Source organism: Haliotis rubra, unplaced genomic scaffold, assembly GCF_003918875.1.
Source record: "Haliotis rubra isolate DU_JTF1 unplaced genomic scaffold, ASM391887v1 Scf566, whole genome shotgun sequence".
In the NCBI taxonomy this organism is placed as follows: domain Eukaryota; kingdom Metazoa; phylum Mollusca; class Gastropoda; order Lepetellida; family Haliotidae; genus Haliotis; species Haliotis rubra.
In genome coordinates, this window is record NW_025767264.1 from 62,482 (window position 1) to 87,453 (window position 24,972).

Below are 24,972 nucleotides of genomic sequence, written 5' to 3' on the forward strand. Positions count from 1 at the left end.
GGGGATTGAACCCTCGACCTTCCTCTCTCCGGGCGGACGCTCTAACCACTACACCACGGAGGCGGTCCTCTATCTACGAAATGAAGCCTTTGCCAGACCCTTTTCCTTCCCTCCATTGCACCCTACCACTTTTCGTTTGCACCCCAAATTTACTGACCATTATGATCACGTGACCCCATTGCGTCGTGGGGTATGACTCCCTCGGTCACTCAGTTATGTTGATCTCAGCGTAACAATTTAACGTGTATCTCCTATGAGTTCTCTGGTCTTCGTGATGATTTGTTTTCGGCCTTGTTCTATGTACTTTTTTTTCTCGTCTTCACTGATGGTGGTGCTTTTACGAGACTTGGACCGGATCTCCTGTTTCATGCGGTGGTATTTGGCAATTTCCGACATCACCAAACAAAACTCATCCTCTGAGATTTTACTGTCCGTGAGTGCAGTGGAAATATGATCGGCTATTGTGTTCAACTTCGCTTCGGCTAGAACTCTAATTTCATTGTGTTTCAACGCTTTACGTTGCAGTCTGCGAGATATGTACTTAAGCGTCAATCCTACTAACCCTACTACTCCTGCCGTTGTTTCAATACACAGCACCACAGGTGCGGCTACGATGGTGGTCAACAACCCGTCTCCTGCCGCACCTAACTCCATACCGGTTGCTACCAGGGCAGTGTTGACGCCGTCCACATAATTGACGACCCTGTGATATTTTTTATACAATGCTCTACGCGCATCGCGGTCTTGTTCTAGCTGGCGTTTTATGTCATATAACTGTTTCAACTGGAATCCGTCTATGGTTTGGAGTGTCTTTGCTACTTCTTCTACAACTGGGTACAGCCCCATCCTGTGCATAAAATATATATTATGAGATATATTTTAATTGGGTCTTCATTAACTTTCGGGTGATATACTTGAGGCCCATAAAGTGCAGATTTTCGTGCATGAAGATAGGTGAGATCTTAACAGGTGAGTTTATTCTTACATCATAGTTACTTACCAAGGGTTCCGATCCCAGCTGTACGACGATATGGTGTACTGCGAACTTGTCTTTGTTTTGCCAGTGCACTGTCAACCCAGGTAAGATTTGCATTTCTTTACTAACGTTATGAGCGGACCCGAGAAAGACTGTTATGATGATCGTGGATTCTCGCTCTGGATATACATCTGCAAGGCTCGATAGATCATAGGGTAAGTCGAGCCTTAAACTTGCATCCTTGTGTGGAGTTAGTACATTGAAAGCCCCCGTGAAATAGTTATATCATCAGAATCCGGAAGGTAAGATGTGAGGAAGATACCATTGTTCTTAATTACGGTGATATGACCATCCTTGGTCAAAGAGACCTAAGGTGCGGTGAGGGTTATGTTGGGGCTCCTTAAAGTCTGCCAGCAACACCCACTCGTACACGTTGTTTTTCAAGTGTAGGACGTACAAGGTGTCTTCCTCACCGGGCAGATCGAACCCCTCCGTGTCTCCTAGATCGTTAAGCGTGACGTTGGGACGATGACTGGTCATTGCTATACTACTATCACAACATAGTTTCCAACTGTTTTTCTGATAACCTCTCAGGGGTCCACTTCAACCCCATGAGGTGTATGTTGTCAGGTAGGAAGATCTTGGTGAGTGATATCGTGTCTTCCACGGTCACGGTGACCCCCCTGCAGACTGGTGTGGGAGTCGACACCCACCCTCAAGTAAACAGTGCAAATGTGATACTGGTGTTGTTTGACCCACCAGAGTTTGATTCCTTTCACGACTTCAACTTCGCGCTGCGATGGTTCACCTAGGTAGCATTGGATGACCAGCGTGGAGTTCGTGGGGAGACTTTCCAGGATGCTGGCCACGCCGTCGAATTCAGACACCCCTGCAACCCAACGTTTTGCACCCTGGGTTTACTCGATAGCATGTGGGCTGCCATACTCGAGAGTGGGCTGATGACCACACTACGCCTCTGCGTCGGGACGTAAGCCACAAGCAGGGTTCCATTGTTCACGACTTTGTTTAGGTAGTTGTCTTTGTTCTCCGTGAACACATAGGGGGAGCCGAGCGTGATGTTAAGAAACCAGCCGACTTGAGAGGGTAACAACACCCACTTGTCGTCGTCGGTGACGAAGGCATACGGCTTTTTTTTTCGAGCAACGGTCGTGCTCTCGACATCTTCTAAGTTGAACAGTTTGCCTCTGAACGATGGGTATACCGACCATCTATTATCACCAATGCGGACTAGGTCGAACCGAGTTGTTGAGGGCCGCTCCTGTGGTATTGACTATATCACCTAGGTTACTACCACTGGAGGGGACTTCAACGCATTTGTATATGCTGTTTTTAAGCTGCAAGGTGTATAGTTTACCCTCTACTCCGGGGTCGTCGAATCCACGTGTGTCCCCGAGGTCGGAAATCCCTACATTGATTCATTTTTTCAACCTCATAGCCGTTCCGGGTCCTTGAGCTAGTATCCTATATTCACAGGATTATGTTCTATATCTAAAATTGATATTGTCAACTCTGGGATGGTACCCCACGTTAACCTCTTGTACTGCCGCAATGAAAACGACTCTGTTCTGCCGTCGTTGTACTTCTCAGTTTTCACCGGTACAGCTCTCAGCAGCGTGGAAGGGCCATCGGCTTGAATGTTGTCCGTTGTGCTCAGCTGATCGAGATGAATGCACAGCTCACGGTACGGGACTAGCTCTGGTAACTTCGTACCCGTGATGGTGGTTGTGGGTTTTATCTCGTCCGGCGGCAGTCCGAGTATCCTCGCCAATGGTCAGCCGAGCCTCAAAGTGTTATTCCGTTGTTGGTTAACACCACTGTGCCGTTTGAGTCGTTCATCTTGAGCTCGGCTCCCACAGGCTTGAAGACTTCGTCGCTTGGCGAGCACACACTGTAGTAGCCGTTGGTTATGTTGTTGCTGTCGTCGATGTTAGTCCATTGCGGTAGGTAGGTGATATCGCAGAGTGCGACTTCGAGTTGACCCGACGTGTTATCGATCGCGTGCAGCAGCCTAACGGCCTCACCGCTCGTTATTCCCGGGAGCGTCACATACATATCGAGTAGAATATCATACATTATATAATATTTCAACATGCACTTCTACCCCAAGAGCGGCAACGTAAGTGCCTCCGACTTCACGCACATGAAGATCGTGGTCAACGTGGCTGGGTTGCATTTCGGAGCCCAGTTCATCGATGTGTTCGAAAAGTATAGGCTTTCAGTGACGAACGTCAAGGCAGTCCATGCTTGCAGTTCTGGCACAATCAACTCAACTTCGCCGTTTGGTGCGCCACGACTGGGTGCGGCTTGGCGTTCACTGACACTCGGCTTGATGTGTTGAGTAGGTCTGTGTTCACGTTCCACGTGTACTACCAGGTCAGGTGCATCCTCAAAGAAATCAGCCCCCCGCTCCCACAGGACAAGGCGTGGGACGCAGTAAACAACCAGTACGATAGACGGGCCTACGAACGCGTTTGCAACGAATTCGAAATAGACCTGAAGACAGATTGGCGTTTGCCGGGGCCGAACCATGGGTTGGGTATCCCCATCGTTCACAACATGCCCCTCGTGGAAGCCAGCAAGAAGTTGAGAGAATGGGGTGGTAAAATGTATGCGAATGCTTACAGCACGACGAACGAGTGGAACGATGATCTCATGGCTTCGACCACAGCAAGGATGACCACGTTTGGAGGTTCGAGCAGGGACCCGCGGATGACTGGAAAAAGTTCATGCTGGACACGTCAAGAGGGTTCACTCGTGCTGGCACCGAACGGCTTGAACGACTTGATTCAAACGAACATGTGGGCGCTGGTGGGTGTGCAGGCACAAACGCGTTCCGACATCCTCGGTAAAGGGACAGCTTACGACGCGCAGAAAAAGTTTGTGGCCAGTGTCGAGGATGCCATCGCCAGACTGATCGATCTGCCGAGTGCCATCCGACGCTACCAAGATGTGTTGGAATATGCCCGGTCTAAAGTCGACTACATGTTCGGAGTGGGATTGTACATGGCTCCGAGCGACATGCAACTGAGAGTCAACAAAGTGATGGTCTACAACAACGAAATAGTCATAGGTTTCCTCCTCTCTGAACGAGTGGGCACTACTATCCCACATTTCGTCCATCTGGATGTCATCGTAGCCACCACCTTCAGCCATATTAAATTATTAAACTTATATATTTTCTATATATAACAATGTCATACGGGAGGAAGCTAGACCCTTTCCGGGAGATTAAGAGAGCCTCTCGGCGTTAGAGCTGTGTGTCGGTCGGTGACCATCACCAACAATCCCAGCAAGATAGACCAGAACCAAAAACTGCTGGTTCGATTCCCCAACCTGGGTGAGAATGACCTCATTGTACCCGGCACGGTTTGACTGGCTTTCAACCTCATGTTGACCTCCGACAACGACAAACGCGAGCTTGTGCGGAACGTAGGCCGTGCCATCTTCAAGAAAACCACCATCAAGATCAGCGGCAACGAGGTGTTGAGCATCGACGACAGCGACATGTTTCACTGCTACGGGCACCTCTGGAAAAGCGAGGGCGAACGCGTCAACGACGTGTACCAAGGCGTCAGTAAGTCGACTCGGTTGCGCGTGGGGTACAACTTCACGTCAGACCAGCTCGACAAGGTCCCGGCGGGTGAAAAGGTCATCACCAAAGCGTAAGGAGCCGGTTCTGCATGCCGCTCGACTTCGAGTTCTCACGGGGCACGCGCCGTTTTACCACGACATAGAACGGTAATATGGGACAAGAGCGACGCAGTGTAGAACATCAACCTGAATGTGCCGGCGCGATCAATGAAATGCATCCTGATCGTCCCCATGGAGGATTACGAGCCGTTCCCGAAGGGACAGCGAAAAGTTTTTCAACCCTGAGATCACGAAGGTGGAAGTGACCATCGAGGGCGTGCCCAACCAGCTGTTCAGCCATGGTATGAGGGCACACCAGCAGTGGGACGAGATAAACAAGCTACTGACCCGGCACCCACACGTCACCAAAGAACTGGATCTATCCTCCGTGCAGATCGGGGAATACCTGACATGCGGTCCACGGACGACCACAGGCTACACGGCAGCAGGCGCGGCATCGACAACGGCAGCGAGGGGATAACTATCCAGATCGCCAAGAAGACTCAACCAGCAGGTAAGTTGAAATTAGATCTGTACGTGATTATGGACGATTAATGTAGACAATGGGAGATTCATGCAGGCAATCTATTGATCTACCCCGCGACCAGCACTGCGCCAAAGTGTGCGGGCAGACGGGCTGCGGGAAGACCGTTTTCATTCTGGATATGCTGGAGGGGTACTACCGGAATGTGTTCGATAACATCATTATCATGTGCCCTACTTCTGCACATAAACAGGACGTACACGGAGAGATCTTGGGTGATGACGGACCCGGACGTACACAAAGTAGACCCGGGAACACGCCTGCAGGACTGGCCGAAGGCTTATCACAAGAAATTCAAGGGGGAGCCTACGCTGTTCATCCTGGACGACTGCAGCGCTAACAAGGACATAACAAAAAAGAGAGACATGCAATCACACCTGGCCTTCTCCAGCCGGCACGCAAAGCACAGCGTCTGGGTGCTGACGCAGAAATTCAACTCTGTCCTGAAAGACCTCAGGGAACAGATGCGATGGGTATCCTTTTTCGTTCGAGGAGTGCTTGAGAGAGAACGACGTGATTCCTAGCAAACTAGAACGAGAACGGGTGAAGAGGCAGCTAGCCGAAACGAAGCATGCTAAAAGGCCCCTGAAGATCCGGAGTAGAATAGGTCTTCAGCAACCCATGCTTTCTACAAAAGGCGACTATGCTTGTCGTAAGAGGCGACTAACGGGATCTGCTGGTCAGGCTCGCTGGCATGGTTGACATATGTCATCGGTTCCCAATTGCGCAGATCGATGCTCATGCTGTTGATCACTGGATTGTCTGGTCCAGACTCGATTATTTACAGACCTCCGCCATATAGCTGGAATATTGCTGAGTGCGGCGTAAACTAAACTCACTCACTCACTCACTCACTCATGCTGAAAACCGACCAACCCGTGGCTTACCGAGTGCTTAGCAATGCTTTTTTTTTGGGGGTGGCAACATAGCGCCGTGAGGTATGATCAGCAACTCCTCCCAGACGAACCCCCTCGGCGGCCCGTCTTTCAAGTAGTACAAGTTTGGCTCGTCGGCCTTGATGTCCACTTTATCTACGCTGTAAGCTTTGACAGACCACATCGGGTCGGTGGCTAGTTTCCGAGTGTCTCCTTCGTGTTCCCCCGGGTGGTAGAGGTACCTGACGAGAGCCCGGTCGGGTATCTGTTTCTCCTTCCCACGCGATGGTGCAGCTGGTTCGGACACCACTGATTTCAGTTTGATAGCGTCGGCCGGTTTCTTGTGCTTGTTGTAGTAAAAGTCGTACATCAGCTGTTTGGAGAGGTCGAGGATGCTCATCCCCACGTAGACGGGACGGTTGAATTTGATGTGGCTTTTCCTCATGTGCAGGGCCACCAGATCATCGGTGAATATCTTGCTTCGGTTGAATGCCGGGCTGGCTATCAGTTTCCTGAACTTGTCTTCCTCTTTCGACCGGACTAGCTTCACGGTCACGCGTTTTCGCAAATTCTCCATCGTCTTGCCGAACTCCGAGTTGTTCATGAGCTTGTAGAGGTTCTTCTCGAAGTGACTGGTGGCCAGCTTTCGCAGGTCCGTGTTCATTCTGATGTAGGGCTCCATCCAGGGGCTTTGGTCAAACTTGAGCACCCTATGAATTTTAGTCAGCCTCATACCCAACGACAGGTACAGCTGCAGGTTGCGATAGTGAACGATGTACTTGGTTTTGGCCATCAAGTTGGGTACGTGTTTTTAAACTTTGGCCGGCTTATTACCCCCCAGCAAGTTCCGTTGATAGTTAGACATCCAGTCCGGGTCCACCGTTAAACATTCGGGAGCCAGGGGGTAGCCGTTGTGTGCAGCGTGCAATGCTGCTGGATACTCCAAGTCCACTTTGAGTATGTAACCCTTCCCCGAATCCGGCGGTATGCTCATGACGTCTATCTCAGGCACCCACTCGAATCCCCCTGTGGGTAGATACTGGCTCATGGCCCAGCCGTACAGGTTGTTGGTGTCGAGGTAGAGGAGATGATTGGTGGGCTTGCTAGGGTCGTAGCCCTTCACGTACTCATTGTTTGGAGACCATGGAATTCCCACCTCGCAAGCCTTTCTCGATGAACAGGTGCATGTCGTAATCGGTGAGGAGTTCTAGTTTGACTCCGGTCTTTTTCAGCAAGGCATCCCAAGAGAGACTTGGGCTGGTGTAGTACCATGCGGGGTCGAGTTGATACTGCTTGAAGCACATCCTCCTGAATGTCTCGAACACGTCGGCCAGCAGGAGCACATCCGTTCTCAAGTACAGGTCATGGTAATCACCCAGGTTCCTGCAGCCCAGTTCCTCCCACACGTTATGGGCCTCGACCAAACTGTCGAGGGACAACAGCAGGAACTGAAATGAGTCGATGAACCTCAGGCCGTTCAGGGAGAAGGAGATGTATCTCTCCATGCTGTTGGGGATGCATGTCAGGTTTGCTGTCGACCCTCGCGATGGCCTGCATGATCAAGTGGGAATCGTACCCTTTCAAGTTGGGACGAAGTTCACGGGGATGTTGATTGTTTTAGGGTTGATTCTGAGCTTGAGGTTGCACGCGTTGTGGGCTGCGCCTCTGTACTCACCGGTAATGTGACAGTGATCTCTCACCGAATCGCCGTTCAGGGGTGAGTCACATACGTGACAGTGAGTGCTAATGTCATGTGCTCGCCGGTCGGCTTGGGCCATACGCATGGGACCGGCGGTACGCAGCATTTTCCTGATGGTTTTCTCTTCCTGTTGCAAACACTTTAGGAACTTTTCAGCCACATCGGGACCTCTGTACACCACGGGAGCGTTCGTTTTCCCATCACATTGGACAACCACGTACCCGAACCCACAGGCCTCGTTGCCCTGTGTTTTATGAGTGAAGCTTTTGTCTGTGGACGGCTCGATAGTGATGTCAGATGTGTTTGATGAGGGCTTCGAAGTCGGTGTAGATGATGTAAGGTACGGGCATCTGGTTCTTGTGGTTGCCGAATTTTAGGGTGTTGTCGCCTTCCTTGGGCATGTCGATTCGTATGGCCGTCTGCCCCACGCCTAGGCAATCCTCTCGGTGTGATTCCAGCAGGTCGGCCCGGGTGAAGCCGTGCAGGCACCGTTCGCAGAAGTGTTTTTTCTCTCTGTATTTCGATTGGTCGTACAACAGCCTGCTGAAGAGTTTTATCCACGCATAGTGGTACTTGTCACCTCGCTGGATCATGAATATATTGATTACCATGTGGCCCTCGGCCACTGGGCTGATCCTGTGCACGATCTTTTTGTTACCTTCGTGCCCAAAGACGTTGATAGCTATGTGGGTGTTCTGTTTCTCGATTTTGGTGACCTGAGATATGGGTGTGGGTTCGTCTATACCGTCCCAGTTCAGTCAGTCGTCTTCGGGATAGCTCGAAGGACTGTTCGAATTAACGTTGACCGGAAACAAGGCAGATCTGATTGCTAACCTCTTGCAGTTATGGCCTCTGTTTTTGATGTTGACCATGGCTTGGTTTTTTTGTAGTAGGGGGGGGGGGGAAGTCCTCTGAACGGCATGTAGTGATCTATGTCCAGGTAGACCTTATCAATTTTGTCCACGGCCCATCCGGAACCCCTGTGCGTGTAGCGTTCCAGGTATTCTCGTATTTGCTGAAGCGAGGTGTCGATGGACTCGTCTACCGTCTCGGGTTGAGTCGCGACTTCTTGTTTACCCGTGAAGTAAGGCTTAACGTACTCTGTGCTGCCGTCCGCCTGCTGTTTATTGAGCCACGCTTTCATCGTGATTTGGAATTTGAGGCTCCCCAGGTCAGTCAGTTCCTTGATGACTTTGCCAGCGATCAGGAGTTTGACGTCGATGTCTATGTTTTGGTCTACATTCATCCGCCAGCCCCTCAGGTAGTTACCTATAGCGTGTTCAGTCCGCAGGAACCGTATTTGATTCTGTACCCAACCAGGGGTAAGTGTTCCAGGTGTTCTTGTATGCTTCGTAATGAGGTGTTGAGGTACTTTTCCAGCTCAAGTTGAGTCGTGATTTTTCGCCCACCTGTGATAGGGGAAGTATATCTGGCGCCTCCCTTAACCCATACCTCATCCCATACCATTCTCAGTGTGAACCGAAATTGGAAGCGTCCCAGGTCATTCAGTTCCTCTTCGAGTATACCGTTGATCAGAGGTTTGATGCCGGTGATGGGTATGCTTTCAGCTTTGTTCATCCGCCAGCTTTTCAGGTAACCTTCTGGGGTTATAGTAGTTCGCACGAACGCAGGCTCTTGGGTGGTACTCATCATTATACCTAGGTGTACACAATTTCTAATTAGGTCTCCATCCATAGGAGGCGCCTACATTCGTTTATGTAGTCCTTTTTCTTCTCGTAGATAAACTGGTGCTGGACTACGTTTGCCCCGTTGGCTTTACATAGGCAGTAGTGGCATTTCACTCCAATACCACATACAGAGCACGTGTAGTTAACGAAACCATTTCTTATACTCCTCATGTAAAAAACAACAGTACCCTTCAGTCCTGCATTTCCAACCACAAATCTCGGCTTTCCCCATAAGCACATACTGACACCGATACGGAGCTGGTCTCATCTTTGGTATACTCATATGGTTACCTAGTTTAATTGTTTTGCGATTAACACAGTCGCTGCTAGGCCCAGCACGACGAAGGCCAGTTCCCGGTCCTTTTGCCCCTGGGAGGGTGCGTAGTACTGAGGGTGTGTAGGTTTACGGAGGGTTACGAGCTGTTTGCTGGTCAGCAGGTAGTATTCTTTCGTGGCGTCATCGACGTCATTGAACGTTCGAACGGCATGGTTTTCACGCTTGAGTTGGTCGTTAATGAAATCGAGTCTCTGCATACGTTTCTTCGCGTACTCAGCTTCTGCAGCCTGCAGTTGCTCCACGGCTATATCGTGTCGTTTTCGTTCCGCTTCTACCTCGGCTGCGTTCGACTCCCGTAGTTCCGAGAGGAGGTAATTGCTACCGGAAAATGCCAGGGCGTTTACTAAAGCCCCGCCGACCATCATAGCGATTGAAGCCATCCTATATATACCTATATTTACTTCAAAATATTTCCTGGTATGATCCCTTATTTCACGAGGATGTCCTTGGTGGCCATCGCCATACCCAGGTTCATGATGAGCATGCCCATATCCTGCAGGTCGAAATCGAGCTTGATAGTCGATTGTTTGAGGACCATCTTGGTCAGACGAACGTATGCGATGGCTAGGCCGGCAACCACGGTGGCGTGGTATGCTTCGTTAACGACCGTTTTCCCCTCAGACATGATGTATATGATATAGAAATATATTTTTAATTATAGCATAATATGGGGGTTGACCTCTACTCGTTTCTGTGGGGGTGGGGGTGGGGTTTAGCTTTGGGGATTTACTACGTAGCATGAATAATGAGAGAGTAGTAGCATCAACAGTTGTGCCTAAAGCTATCCACAGAGTATAGTTACTACTCTTGTGATGCTTAGCCAAACCACCTTTTCTGCCGGCAGCGACTCTCTTAGGGTTCTCCTTCTTGGTGATTTGCGTCAGTGTTTCCTCCTGTGTCATGGTTTCCTCCTCCTCTGGGGTCGGAGTCACTTCCTGATCCATCTTGTATAACATTACTATTATTTTTTTACCTCATTAAATCGGCAATGCTTCGCCGTGATGATCGCTAAAAACATACCGTAATTGTGGTACAGCATGCAGCTGACAGAGCTCAAGGCGTGTTCTATGAACGGGTCTTTCTCGAGGTCCTCCCACAAGTAAAATCGGCGTTCCGGGGGAATGGGAAGTAAGTACGAGGCTATGCCGGTGTAGATCTGAGTCATGGTCGACCCTATAGTTGCCGTCATCTCAGTCCCGAGCCTAGACTCGTATCTCACGTACAGCTTGTCGACCTCATCTGGATTTTATCGGGGGTATAGTCCCCACCAAAGTATTGTTCCCCCTTCCCACTCACGACGAGGGCAACGAGTCTTTCACGCTTATCATCAACCCGGGAGGACGTATCTTCACCCTCGGATATCGGTTGTTCAAGCAGTTCGTTGCACTCCATCCTATAATATATCATGCGATTTTTAATTTTAATAATGTAATACCCTGTACACACGAAACATAGTGAGATGAAGGTTAGGTTACACATGATGAGGGTCTCAAAAGTCGACATTGTATATATTAAACTGAGATCAACATAACTGAGTGACCGAGGGAGTCATACCCTACGACGCAATGGGGTCACGTGATCATAATGGTCAGTAAATTTGGGGTGCAAACGAAAAGTGGTAGGGTGCAATGGAGGGAAGGAAAAGGGTCTGGCAAAGGCTTCATTTCATAGATAGAGACTAATGTCAGATGTGATCCCGTACCCCCTGTTGTGTATACTACTCCAGGGGAACCAGGGTCAGAAGCACCAGGGTCAGAAGCACCAGAGTCAAGAGAACCAGGACCAGGAGAACCAATGCCAGGAGTACCACTGCTAAGGAGAACCAGGGTCAGGAGTACCAGGACCAGGAGCACCAGGGTCAGAAGGACCAATGCCAGGAGTACCATGGCCAGTGAACCAGGACCAGAATCACCAGCTCGGAAAACAAATGCCAGGAGAACCAGGGCCAGGAGCACCATGGTCAGGAGAATGAGGGCCAGGAGCACCAGGGTCATGAGAACCAATGCCAGGAAGACCAGGGCCAGAGAACCAGGACCAGAATCACTAGGGTCATGAGAACCAATGCCAGGAGAACCAGGGCCAGGAGCACCACCATCAGGAGAATGAGGGCCAGGAGCACCAGGGTCAGAAGGACCAATGCCTGGAGCACCAGGACCAGGAATACCAGGGCCAGAAGTACTCAGCTAGCATTGGTATTCAGCACCCCATGCGTATCAAAAGATATGACAACTGGATCGTCTGACCCAGCTTGGATTATATACAGATGCCTTCATATTGCAGGAATGTTTGTGAGTGCACCATTAAACAGCAGGCTCTGTGCAATAGATTTTAATATTGATATGAATGTTTTCCCTCATCTTATCTTATCAAATTGCAGTATGGGGTGTATATTCAAACCTTTTTCTTATCTGATAACTTCATGGCATATTGTTTCAGGGTACACCACTACATAGTTGAAAAACAAGTTGATGGAACTTTCATGATACCTGATGGACGGAGATTCCAAGGACCTTTAGAACTTATCAAATTTTACCAGAACAACCCTGATGGATTTGTGACCCGGCCCACAGCACCATGCAACAGAGGTTCTAATCAGACACCAGTTGCTTTCAGGGGCATGACCTACCATGATTTGGAGAAGGAGCTCATGCAGAGGGCAAAATCAATTAAGGTAAGATATACTTTTGATTATGATGGCACGACATTGTATTTTCATAAGTTGTCTTGTGTCCAAGATTCATGGTTTTATGTTTGTTGTGTGCCAAGCATCAGGTACTTTATAACGTTAGATAAGATCCAATAGCATAATGAAACCATTGAGTAGAAGAACATATTCAACAGAGGAACAGGAAGTCAATATCAACACATTTAATATGTTAAAATGTGTAAGTACAACACAAGGCATGATTTTAGTGTTGCCTTGAGGAAGGAGGGCACTTTAGAATTTTGCTGCAAGAGAAAGGGTCTCTGATGGAGTTGTTGATTAGCTAAACTGATGTATGAAACAATGTACACACCTGGTGCTTTGGGATTATTTTCCCCAAAACAAAAATGTATTTTGAAAAGCGTTCTAATTGTGACTTACACAGTTGTGTATGTGTTACCAAAATCAATGTTTTGTCCATACAACTTTCTAAAGCCCCTATCTGTGACATTCCAATGGCTTGTTCTCACTCACCCGCTGATAATCTTGGCATTTTGATGTTATCCTTTAACAGGTATACCACTATGCATGTGCAACTGACCAAAATCTTGATTTTTATGATGTCCTATGCACAACACTGTAAAGGATATTTGTGGTGTACACAATCAAAAACACTTTTCAAATTTTTATTTACCATGTGTGTACTTTCTTTTGTACATCAGTTTAGTTTGTATCAATGTTTGTGGCAGGAGTACTGCTGTGTGATGTCACTCTGTACATTCTTTCATAATTCTTATGAAAACATCCCACAAAAGTACTGTCGGAATTAGAAAAAAATAAGTGTTTTTAGGCTGTTACTCTGTATACTTCAAATTTACACAATTGCAAATAGCATATGTCGAAATAACCCATATCGGCCTAACTGGCCCTTCAATGGGATGCGTAATAGGATATCCAGAAAAGCATGTTTACTCGTAAAATCAGGCAAAACTTAGGTCACTCAGCCAGGTATGACAAAGGACCGTCAACTCACCTGGCATGGAATGCATGGGTTCGGTCCCTATTCGCCTACATCTCAATTCACCTTTATCCCATTTCGCATACAAAAACAATGTAGGCTATAGTTTGGCATGAAATGCATGTGGACCCGTTTTTTTGTAAATATCTCTTCATCCAATGATCCAATCGATCTCAAACTGTGCAAGTGGATGTTTTGTCAGACAACCTAATCACATTGTAAATCACCGATGTTATGCATTTGTATTAAAGAATCTGTCTATGTAACTGTCAACAAAATAAACAGCAGAACGCAGACTGCTTGCAGAGGGAGGGAGCCAATGACTTGTAACAGCGGCAGTGTTGGGTCATAAAGGTAAATGCATGTGCAGTTCATGATAGTTACCTGTGCACTGCACAGTGATAGACCGTTTGGATCATTCACGTTGACTTCTTCTAGCTGTCATCATGAAAGCTTATTCAGATGATTCTAAACGTGTAATTAGAAATGTGTGGAATTTTTTTTAAAAAGAGAGCAAACGTAGCAAACCGATTTATAAGATGTCGGATTACATGAAACGTACAACTTTTGCTCTTGGCATGAAAAAATAAACCAACAACCAATAAACAAAACCTTGTACAAAAAGGTAGGCATCCAAAGTTAGATTCTTTTGACATCAGGGTCATCAGAGATGTCATTCGCCGGCTATTTGCTAGAAATGAACACCTGTCCACAAGAAAGTTAAAACACGTCCTTGCAGAGGATCACGACGATAATGTTTCTAGGTTTATGTTAAGCGAACTACTGCTCAAATTTGGATACAAGTACAAGAAGGTAGCAAACCAGAAACTTGTAATGTGTGAGAGATCTGATATTGTGAAAAGAAGGTGTAACTATCTGAGAGAAATTAAGCAGGCAAGAGAGGATGGGTTCAAACCTATATATCTGGATGAGACCTGGATCAATGCAAACCATACTGCTGCCAGACAGTGGCTACCCACTGATCCCAGTGATGGTAGGAAAATACCAACAGGCAAAGGTGAACGTTTAATCGTTCTTCATGCTGGTTCCCACCGTGGATTCCTACCTGGGTGTGATCTGGTATTTCGGTCAAAGAGCACAGATGGTAGGGACTATCATACAGAAATGAACTCAACGGTTTTCACACAGTATGTTGAGGAACAATTGTTGCCAGCTCTGCCTTACAAAAGTCTTGTTGTCATGGACAATGCTTCCTATCCCTAGAGATCCAAACAATAGGTGCCAAACTTCCAATACAAAGAAGACAGATATGCAGCAATGGCTAACAAATAACAATATACAATTTTCAATTAAGGCCACTAAACCACAGTTGTACTCTTTGATTAAACCTAACAAACCTCCACCCACATATAACATTGACAACATGCTACGCCAACACGGCCATAAGGTCTTGAGATTACCACCGTACCACTGTGATCTCAACCCAATCGAACTTATCTGGGGAGACCTTAAAAGTACAGTGGCCTGGAAAAATCAATCATTCAAGTTGAATGATGTCAAGCACATTGTCAACACTGCTATATGTGACATTGGCATTGCACGCTGGCATGCATGTGTTGAACATGTCAAGAAGGTGGAGAAAGAGTACTGGCTCAAAGATGGCTTGAAAGAGCAAACAGTTAATCCAGTTGTCATTCGTCTGGACACTGATGACTCCTCTATGGAAGAATGGAGTGAACTTGATGAAGTTTAATTCTGTTATTATATTTACAGATAATAATAGTATCCAGCCAGATATGCTCAAAGAAATATAACTTCTTTTAACAATGACAGCACTGACTAATTCCAACGACTTATAGTGTAACATGAAACACTCATTTCACATAAAATTATCATGAAAATATAAATATTAACTATCTATATGCTTAAAGCTATTAGAAATGCATTGCTTAATTTGGAATGTGTACGACATCAAAACATAACACTTTTGTCTTTATTCTATCTTTTCTTCAATGAGTGTGCATGATTGTGTGTGCTTGTGTCCGAGGGAACAGTTCAGTTCTAACCATAGGTGGTCCGATTAATGATTTAGTGTAAATATACTTTCTGTGTTCTTTAAATGCATTTCCACTTAGGTACTGCATAAACAAAATATGACATTAACATTACAAATTTAAAGATTTTAACCTACAGAATAATTCTCACTAATGGGTTTTGTGGTTAATGTTGAACAACTCAGAGAAACAAACTCCGTATGATGGTTAACAGTTGGCACCCACCTTACCCTATTCATGACCTGTCACGTGCATAGCTGACCTACATTGACGAACGTTGACCTTTATGACCCAACACTGCCACTGTTACAGGTAATTAGGTCCCTCCCTCTGCAAGCAGTCTGCGTTCTGCTGTTTATTTTGTTGACAGTTACATAGACAGATTCCTCAATACAAATGCATAAAATCGGTGATTTACAATGTGATTAGGTTGTCTGACAAAACATCCACTTGCACAGTTTGAGATCGATTGGATCATTGGATGAAGAGATATTTACAAAAAAACGGGTCCACATGCATTTCATGCCAAACTATAATTGGGATTAGAAAATGCACCCCTACTCTTATAATGAATCTGACTCACTGGTCAGTGCCATACTAATCTTGATCCACTGTTTTAAGGATATGTAGTTGAGTAAAGAGGATTGGTGCATCCACTAAGAAGTTGAAACAAGGTTATAATACAATACTCAGTTCTCTGCTACCAATAGGCTTTACACCTACTTAACCCTATAAAATGGAGCGTTCGACAAGCACTGACAGTCACAATGGCTAACCTGCAGAGGGCAGAGTTCATCTTGTCTCATAGAGGAGGAAGACAGATACTAGTATCGACTGAAGACAACGTGTTCGTGATGAGATACAACCCATCCAACAGATCTTCAATGAAGAGATCCAGAACCTAGAAGAAGATGTCGCTGCCACTGTTGCTTCCTTTTACAGTGTTCCATACCCAAGATCCCCGCCTCGTATCTGGAACCAGCATGAAAATACAGGACCCAGAACCAATAATCATTTGGAGGGTTTTCACAACGGCTTCAAGAAACTCGTCAGAACATTTATGAATTCGTCATTGCCATAAAGAAATTGGAAACAGTGAACAGACTGGTACGCAGTCAGATCAATTAGGCAACAACTGTCCGACAAAAAAAAGCATCTATCGAAACCTGGAGAGTCACTTGGATAGACTTCAAGTGCAACTTGCCTCTGGCAGAAGATCACCCCTTCAGTTCCTCGACGCAGCTTGTCACCTTATCAAGTTGAACTGAGAATGGACATCTGCACAAGTAAACTTCCTTAAAACTAATGTGATATAATGTGAATATCATTGTGATCGGAAAATGACTAATAGCAGAATAAATCAATAACAGACAAATAACAGAAATGTACTTTTTATGATAAAATTGATATTTTACGCTTATCCTGACTCATGCTTATTTGCTTTCTCTATCCCTTCTTCTGAACGGTTAGTGGAAACTTGAATCCCTTCAAAAATTCCCAAGAAGTGAATGTACAATCACTCACCCTGAGCCACCTCCCTTTCCCACCAAAAAGCACCCACGTGACCTGTGCACGCACAAACCTCACTTTCTCCGAATATACCCCCACACAAGCTTACAGGGAAGCCCGAGTGGTGAGAGGGGACTGTTGGGAGGGCTTCATCTCATGAGTCAGGATAAGTATAAAATATCAATTTTATCCAAAACAATTAATATTTTTCCTTATCCTGACTCATGCTTATTTGCTTACCGAATCCGACGCAACAGGCGGAGGGTCAACCACCTACAGGATTCTCTGTTTCATTGTACTCACATCAGAGTTTGCTTATATACCCCCTGAGAATTCTTCTCGCGGCTGCATACAGTAATTCTGCCTAATGTACAGCAGGGACCACCTTCTTATAAATAGTATTGGAAGTAATCTTACAGATTGCGTGGACTTAGATATACTAAACGCCTCGTTGTCTAGATATCTGGAATGACACATATGTTATGGTAAGGATTATTACCGAAACTGGTGTCGCGACCCATATGGTAAGGTAAGGGCTTTACCGAAACAGCGTCTTAGATCACTCATGTGCTGACTTATCTTGTAAGACAGGGGAACATGGACTCTCTGCCGATGGCAATGGATCAGTTGCCTGGCGTCAACAAGACTGCGTGACAAGGGTGAGATTTCTTCATTGTCGATTTGGCATTGTGAGTTGCTGCGCTACCACTAATGGCCCAAACTGATGTATACCGGATATGTCTTCCGTGGCGATGTCTCGTAGATAGTGGTTAGCGAAGACAGTGTCGGACTTCCAAAAACAGCCTTCCATGATGGATGAAAACGAGCAATTCCCGTGTAGGGCGAGTGTCGAGGCCAATGCTCTAACTTCGTGTGGGTTCGATGCTCTTGGAGGCTCTAACCCAGCTGCTTTGTATGCTCTTAGGATCACCGCTCTGATCCAAAAGGAAATGGTCGTCCGAGAGACTTCTACAGTTGTGGCGGGAGACAATGGGATAAATAAACGTTCGAACTTCCTTCTTCTCGCAGCACTTCTTTCTAAGTAAATCTTCAGTGCTCTGACCGGACACAAGGACAAATCCTGTGTGTCATCTGGACCCAGGATATTTGATTAAGCCGGAACGTAGAACTGTCAATCTGGTTGCCCCGGCAGTTGATTCTTCACAATGAAGTCCCATCTAAAGCCTAGATGGACTGCAGCACGTTCGGTGGCTTCAAATCTCGTATGGCCGAAATCTAAGGCGTGGATTTCTGACATCCTGGCTGCAGTTGCTAATGCGAGCAGGAATAACGCCTTTTGAGTTTGCAACTCAAATGGTGTCTGCGTCAATGGCTCATTATCTTCACTAATGAGATGCCGCAACACTACGTTGAGATCCCATGCTGGTGCTCTGAACTTCTGCTGTTCTTCTAGCTCGAAGGATCTCAGCAAAACAACTAATTCAGGAACCTTTGCCAACTTCACCCTTGTCTTCATAGTGATGACTGAGCTGATTGCTGCCAAATAAATTGACAGTGTAGAGCCCTTCAAACTTCTAGTAGACCTCAGATGACACAGGTAGTCTGCTACTTGTGGGTGCGTTGCTCTTCTGTTCGTGAAACTGACGAGCAGCATAATGGTCGAAACTTCTCCACTTGTCGTCGTACAGGTTATGTGTAGATCGACATAAGGCTAGTGTTCTGCCTTAGCTGCTCTGGTGGAGTACCCTCTTCTCTGTAAACAACATGTACACTGGAAAAAAAATTCCACATTTACAAGCTTGGAAATGTCTTGGAAAGATGATGTTTCCAAGACATTTCCAATTTTGGAAAGATGATGTTTCCAAGACATTTCCAATTTTGGAAAGATGATGTTTCCAAAAATTTCCAATTTTGGAAATATCCGCAAGGGGAGATAACTGGTGGGTGATGGTAAATGATTGTTCTGCATGGGCGAATTGCTATAGTGGCATTGGGGCGGCATGAGTGTTTCATGGGGGCGTTAAGGCGACTGGCGGTAGTCTTTCATGTTTGGTGTTGTTTTAGTAATGATTGTTTAAGGGATTAACGAAAGGATTATCGACTTGACTAGTTGATATTGCAGTGGTGAACACATTTTAAATGTTCAAGGTTTTGGGTGAAAAGTGAATTTTGTCACGTTTAGTTTAAGTATGTGCCATCGTAAGCTTATATCTAGTGAGTGAGAGTTAATTTCGTACAAGGGCCACCGACCCGTTATACAATTATAAAGATGACAATACAATCCAGTGCCATATATAATATTAAGCTGTATGCTAACATGTACAATGTCTCATTTAATCTTATACTCTATATTAAAAAACTTCACTCTTTTTGTCAATGCAAGAAATATAAACTTAGCAAGATAGTTAACAGTTGTAGAATTGCAAGACAATAATAAGTTGATAAATTTAGTTTCACATGGATTATTTATGTAGTATTGTGGGAGCAGGCTGTTTCTCAGATCACAGTAAAATGAACATTCAATAAAGAATTGGTACTCTGATTCAATGGTAAGTACAATACACAGAGGGCAGAATCACTCATATTGTTTTATATTTACTTTTGCCCATATTCCAACATTAAAGGATGGTCTGAACAAGGAAACTTACTCAAAGCAAAACTAATCGCTATGTTGCCGTCAAATCGCTATGCTGCCCTCCTAGGGGTCGAAAGTGATGGTGTCACCATGTACTAATTTCCACCAAACCCGTGAGTTCGTGCTAAATGGGTTATGTTTGTGAGTGCTTTGCGAAGCGCCAGGAAGCTTGGAATATCTTAAATGTGTTCAAATGCCAAGGAAGTTAAAGAATCAAAACTACTTACTAGTTGTAGTACAATATATATATGATTGATGACCAAAAAGATTTTCCATGACACAACTTGAAACATAACGATATCTTTCTCGAAGCCAGGTTGTGGTGGAAGTGACAATAATATTGTAAGTAGTGTTATATTGACACCCACCTCGCTTCCACGAGAGAAATTGTTATGTTATAAGCTATGTCATGCAAAATCCTATTTGACATCAATCAAATACATATTTTACTACCAGTAGAAAGTAGTTTTGATTTTATAACTCGGTGAAAACAAACCTAAATAGCATTTATTCTCAGACTGGCAGATGTCGCGACAGGGCGCTGCCATTTTTAATAATTGTAACATCACGGGCTAAAGTCTGTTAAAGAATTAATGAGATTATGGTTTGTTTTCATCAAGTTAGAAAATCAAAACTACTTTCTACTTGTAGTTAAATATGTATTTGAATCATGGCCAACAGGATTTGGCATGACACAACTTGTAACATAACAATTTCTTCCTAAGAAGCGAGGTGGGGGTCGAAATGACAATACTGCTCAATAAATTTCTTGCTACATTCACGTGGTTAACGTCCACTCACCAGTATGTAGATACTAGTCATCGTGCGTCTTTATATTTGGTCTTATAATCCTAATTAGTTTATTATCATACTTGTATGCATTTTGAAACTAAATAAAAATCAGGCGATCTGCCTATACTTATAACTTGAATATCTAGACATTTTGTAGTTTGCCAATGTAAATCATAATTCGCACACAAGCCCTAGTGTATGTTGTCTGTCTCATTACTTCAAGACGAAACAATGATTCTGTGGAATGCTACGACAAATGCATAAAAACAAAATGCAATTATTAAAATTAATACAGGTTAGAGTTATAAGAACAATGTCAGGCTATTACTTTGTTCGAGGAATGTATCCAACAATATCCACAAAAACGAGTGATATGCCATTCACCTGCAGCTGTTCCAAATGATGTGTCTTTTAACAGTCTAATGCATGTTTACGAAAAGTGATATATCGTTTCAGGTATTTCACATTGGTATATAGTCTCATTGGTCACCCAAGATAGCATACCTGGGAACTAATTGCATAATGTCCGCCATTCTTTAATTTAGTTAGCCAATAATGAGCAATCAATCAATGTCTTGGCGGTAAATCCTTTGAAAGAAGGAAGTTGTTTTACGCAGACACAGACACGACAGAGTGTATTCAGTATAGATTAGTAAATCTACATACATAAACTCTACCTTTTGACAAATCCGCTGTGTAAGATAAAAGTAATTAATCAATCAGCATGTTATCGGTTAATCCTTTGATCGATGTTTATAATGTTGAGTATTTACTCCAGACACAAGAAATGCAAAATGGGAACCTTTGTCGGGGTTATCTAAGTGGTGTTACCACTAATTATACCTGTTTTAAATTCATTAACTGACCATCAAGTGAATGATGACAAATAACATGTGTAGGTTTATACCACCTAACACGGGTTACAACAAGGGAGTATTAATTGCTGTAATGCATGCAATTTTAATTGCATGTGAAAACCTATGGGCCGACACTATTTTGAGAATACAGACAGAACTTTATTGTTGCATAAGAAATACATATAAGCATTTGCTGTGTGCTAAAACTGTATGTACCTATTTACCTAAGTAAATTTTCAGAGTCTTCTAGCAATGGCAAAGTGGGGTTGTTTAGTTTACGGATTCAAATAGATCAAATGTCATTTTTTAAATGAAATGGGATCAATTATGATCAGTCATTATACCATCCGAGCATTAGAAAACCTGCAAAAAGCCCAAAATTTTCAAATAACGGCATCTGATGGGCATCCACCCTTCCTAATGTCGCACTGTTTAGGTTGAAGAAATTAACCGTAACTGAGATGAGCGAGGCTGATCATAGTTTTCACTATCACTTGCTCGGCTTGCTCGAACAAATAAGGCCCAGCGACACCAGGCAATTACGACAGAATCGTCTATGAAAACAAGTTGTAACTCGGAATGGGAGCAGGACAAAAGCCACCCGGACAAATGCCACCCAGTTATTTTACCATTACAGAGAGGACAATTACCACCCATATTGATTTTAATGTTGATTTTGTTGTAAGATTATGTAGACTTTTCAAAACATTGTTATAATAGAGTATTTATCAGAACAGAATAGAACATAGACTTTATTAAGACTTGAAACAGTCTTCTATTCGATTAAGATTTAAAGATAAACAATTGACACATATTATTTCTTCCCTAGGTACATTATGGTATCTTCCAATTTCAATATGTAGCAGGCATCTTTATCTTCTTCACTTGTTTAGACATGTATTTAAGTGGCGTTTTTATTTCAGATGTATTTAATTCGAAAAACATTGCTATAATGTTTAAGTTGCAAATTGACACCGAACTATCATACACATATTCGTGATGGCAGGTGCTCAGATTAGAGTTAACTTAATCCTGAAAGGCCTTGTGAACAACATCATCGGGGACATCGCCTACACAGACCACGTGTCTGAACTTCTCAAATTGTCTTAAGCTCGACGTAGATTGACAGAAATGTGATTTACTATGGATATGACAATTTAATGTCGAATTCAAGAAAATCTATACTGAAAATGAAAACGTATAGCTGTATTAATATTTTTGTATGTGCCCAAATTAAAGAGCGTCCACGTTAATCCTGTTTTCTTTGTAATTTGTCAGAGCCTCCGAGTGAGGCACCCCGTGTTCATTTAACCATAACATTACATTGCAGAAAGACAGACAGATTATTTATTCAAGTCTCACCCCTGTTATACATATATACAAACTAATTAAACATATATTTACGTAAGGGCCATTCCATACGGAATTATGAGAGACTAAAATTCTTTAAAAAATTGCATGTACATGTATTATGTGTAACAATAATTAAAAGTTATATAATACGGAGTACCGCGAAGGCTACGCTCATTGAACCGAGAAGGGTCACGATTTTAGCCTTCTCGGCAATGAACCGTAAATACATGCTCATTTTCTTGTGTATAACAATTTGCAATCAACAAACATCATAACAAGTATCATGTGTACAAGTAACACACCTGCCTGTCAGTGTAATTACATTATGTGACAGAGACCGAACTCGGGCCATAAATCAATGCGTTTTGCAGAGCTCCAGATAAGATTTAGCTCATGTGGGTACTATACCCACTGTATTTGTTTGGAGTAGGTATTATGAATGTTGAGTGGGTATTTCATTTGCCGTTACCCACTGCTTTCAAATATGTGCGTATTTCAGTCATTTTACTCACCTAAGTATTATGTCATTGAGTAAGTTTACTAAGCAGGTATGTTCTACTTTATGTCATACCTAATCAAAACCAACTTAAATATAAGGGAAATGATTTCATAAAAAATCCCTCATCCTATACTGACAGTACAACACTAGTCCTATAATAACAGTACAAATTGATAGCAATCCATGTCTTTTTCATTACGCAAGCGATTTTTATAAATATATTCCGTACGCATTTGTTTTAAACATTTTGCGTATCTAAAATTTTAAATGCGTAATTGGTACGCAACAATTATTTTTCAATACGTAATTGGAAATTTTCTCTGCGTATTTTACCCGGATACGCAGCTTATCTGGGCCTCTGGTTTTGTTTATGGTGTATAGCCTGATAGGTGTTAAGTTCAAATTGCATGTGGTCAGTGATCGAAGTTGTGTATTGAATATTGTCATTAGCAGACAGGCAGGCAGACACACAGGTGTCAATAAAACAGACATTGAGTTTTGTCTGTGACAACGACATATCTGTGTCACAGTTAGATATTCTGTCAACGCTAAATAATGACATTGCTTTTAAGTATTGAACTGAGAAAGTGACTCGGTAAGAAGAACGTGTGGTGAAATAGACAAATGAAATTATATAAACAGTTAAATCGGTAATCTACTGGTATAACATATTAAAAGCTCGCGTCTGTGAAATATCAACAAAACATTAAAAAAAAATAGCTCACACCAAAGCCTTCACCGAGTATTCACCGGACAACCCGCTGCGTGAACCTATTTCACTGCGCATGTGCTTTGAGCGCAGCCCAGCTGTTGAAACCACGTTTCCCCCAAGCGCTGGGGGAAAATTAGTGAATTGTTTGAACTCTGATTTCGCGCGTTTTTTTTCATCACGTTATTTTTCAACTTTATAAGTTGAATTTGCATTTTTGATGATTTGTTTCGGTAAGTCCATACCGAAAGGTATCAGAATCTGCAAAGTTGTGTTTTACGTTGCATGTGACCTTTAACATAACGCTAGGAATACTTCTTACCTTTTTTTTGAAAATATTCATTATTTTTGTTACAATCTATTTGAGATTTGATTTTCCTTGACTTCGTTGTGTACTGATCCGTGGTTGTGGTCTCCAGGAATTTTAGACATTATTTCGTTCAGTGTAGAGACTGTTGCTCTGCAGTCTTTCTGACTGCATCTACATGAGATCCATTCTCTCCTTCTCTCTTGTTCAGAATGAACATATACCGGTAACCATTTACACATAGATATCTTCAACCACGAAAAGTAGGAAGAAACTTCTAGTCTAACTGTAAATTTACCATAACTGAATTTGTGGAAATAATGGTGAAAACTGTCATTTCCAAAATTCTTATAGCAAGTTTCTGAAGGAAAATGAATAACTCACAACTTATGAATTGAGTGAACTAATTTATAAATCAAAGTGACTGTGTGAACTCAATAACATGGATTCAATTTCATACTGGTAGTCTGGTATACATGTCTTATTTCTTTCTTTGAGTGAACACGTTTTTTCATCTTGTAGAATCCCTTAAAACAACACCGTTGTCAAAACATCAAACATCAAACGATTTTTACCTTGACTCAAATGTCTAACCTACCCTTTATCTCGATAATGATACAAGAATGAATATGGGAACCCTTCTCTATGCATCGACAAGAATACCTATCAAACAAGCATGGAGTTGCTGTTGGCGTGGCGTCGTGTTCTCATTGCAGGTTTTAACATTTTCAAACATATATAATTGTCACCACAGCGACAAACCTATTTTACAGTTTAGTAGAAAACTTAACAGAAGCATCCAACCTGACCTTGCAATGAGCGGTGTGATAATTCAAGACATATATAATAAAAAGCATCTAGACTTGACCCTTCAAAATAACTGTAACTGGGATATTAACATAA

At 43.9% G+C, this 24,972-nt stretch overlaps 1 protein-coding gene across 1 annotated transcript in view; it reads left to right on the forward strand.

Annotated features, from left to right (window-relative positions):
• The window catches only part of LOC124254149 (tyrosine-protein kinase SYK-like), a 323,457-nt gene that overhangs the window by 31,294 nt on the left and 267,191 nt on the right, over positions 1-24,972 (forward strand). Inside the window, exon 3 of the mRNA XM_046688027.1 lies at positions 12,207-12,441. Within this exon, the coding sequence (XP_046543983.1) occupies positions 12,207-12,441 (235 nt within the window). The remainder of the gene's footprint in view (positions 1-12,206; positions 12,442-24,972) is intronic.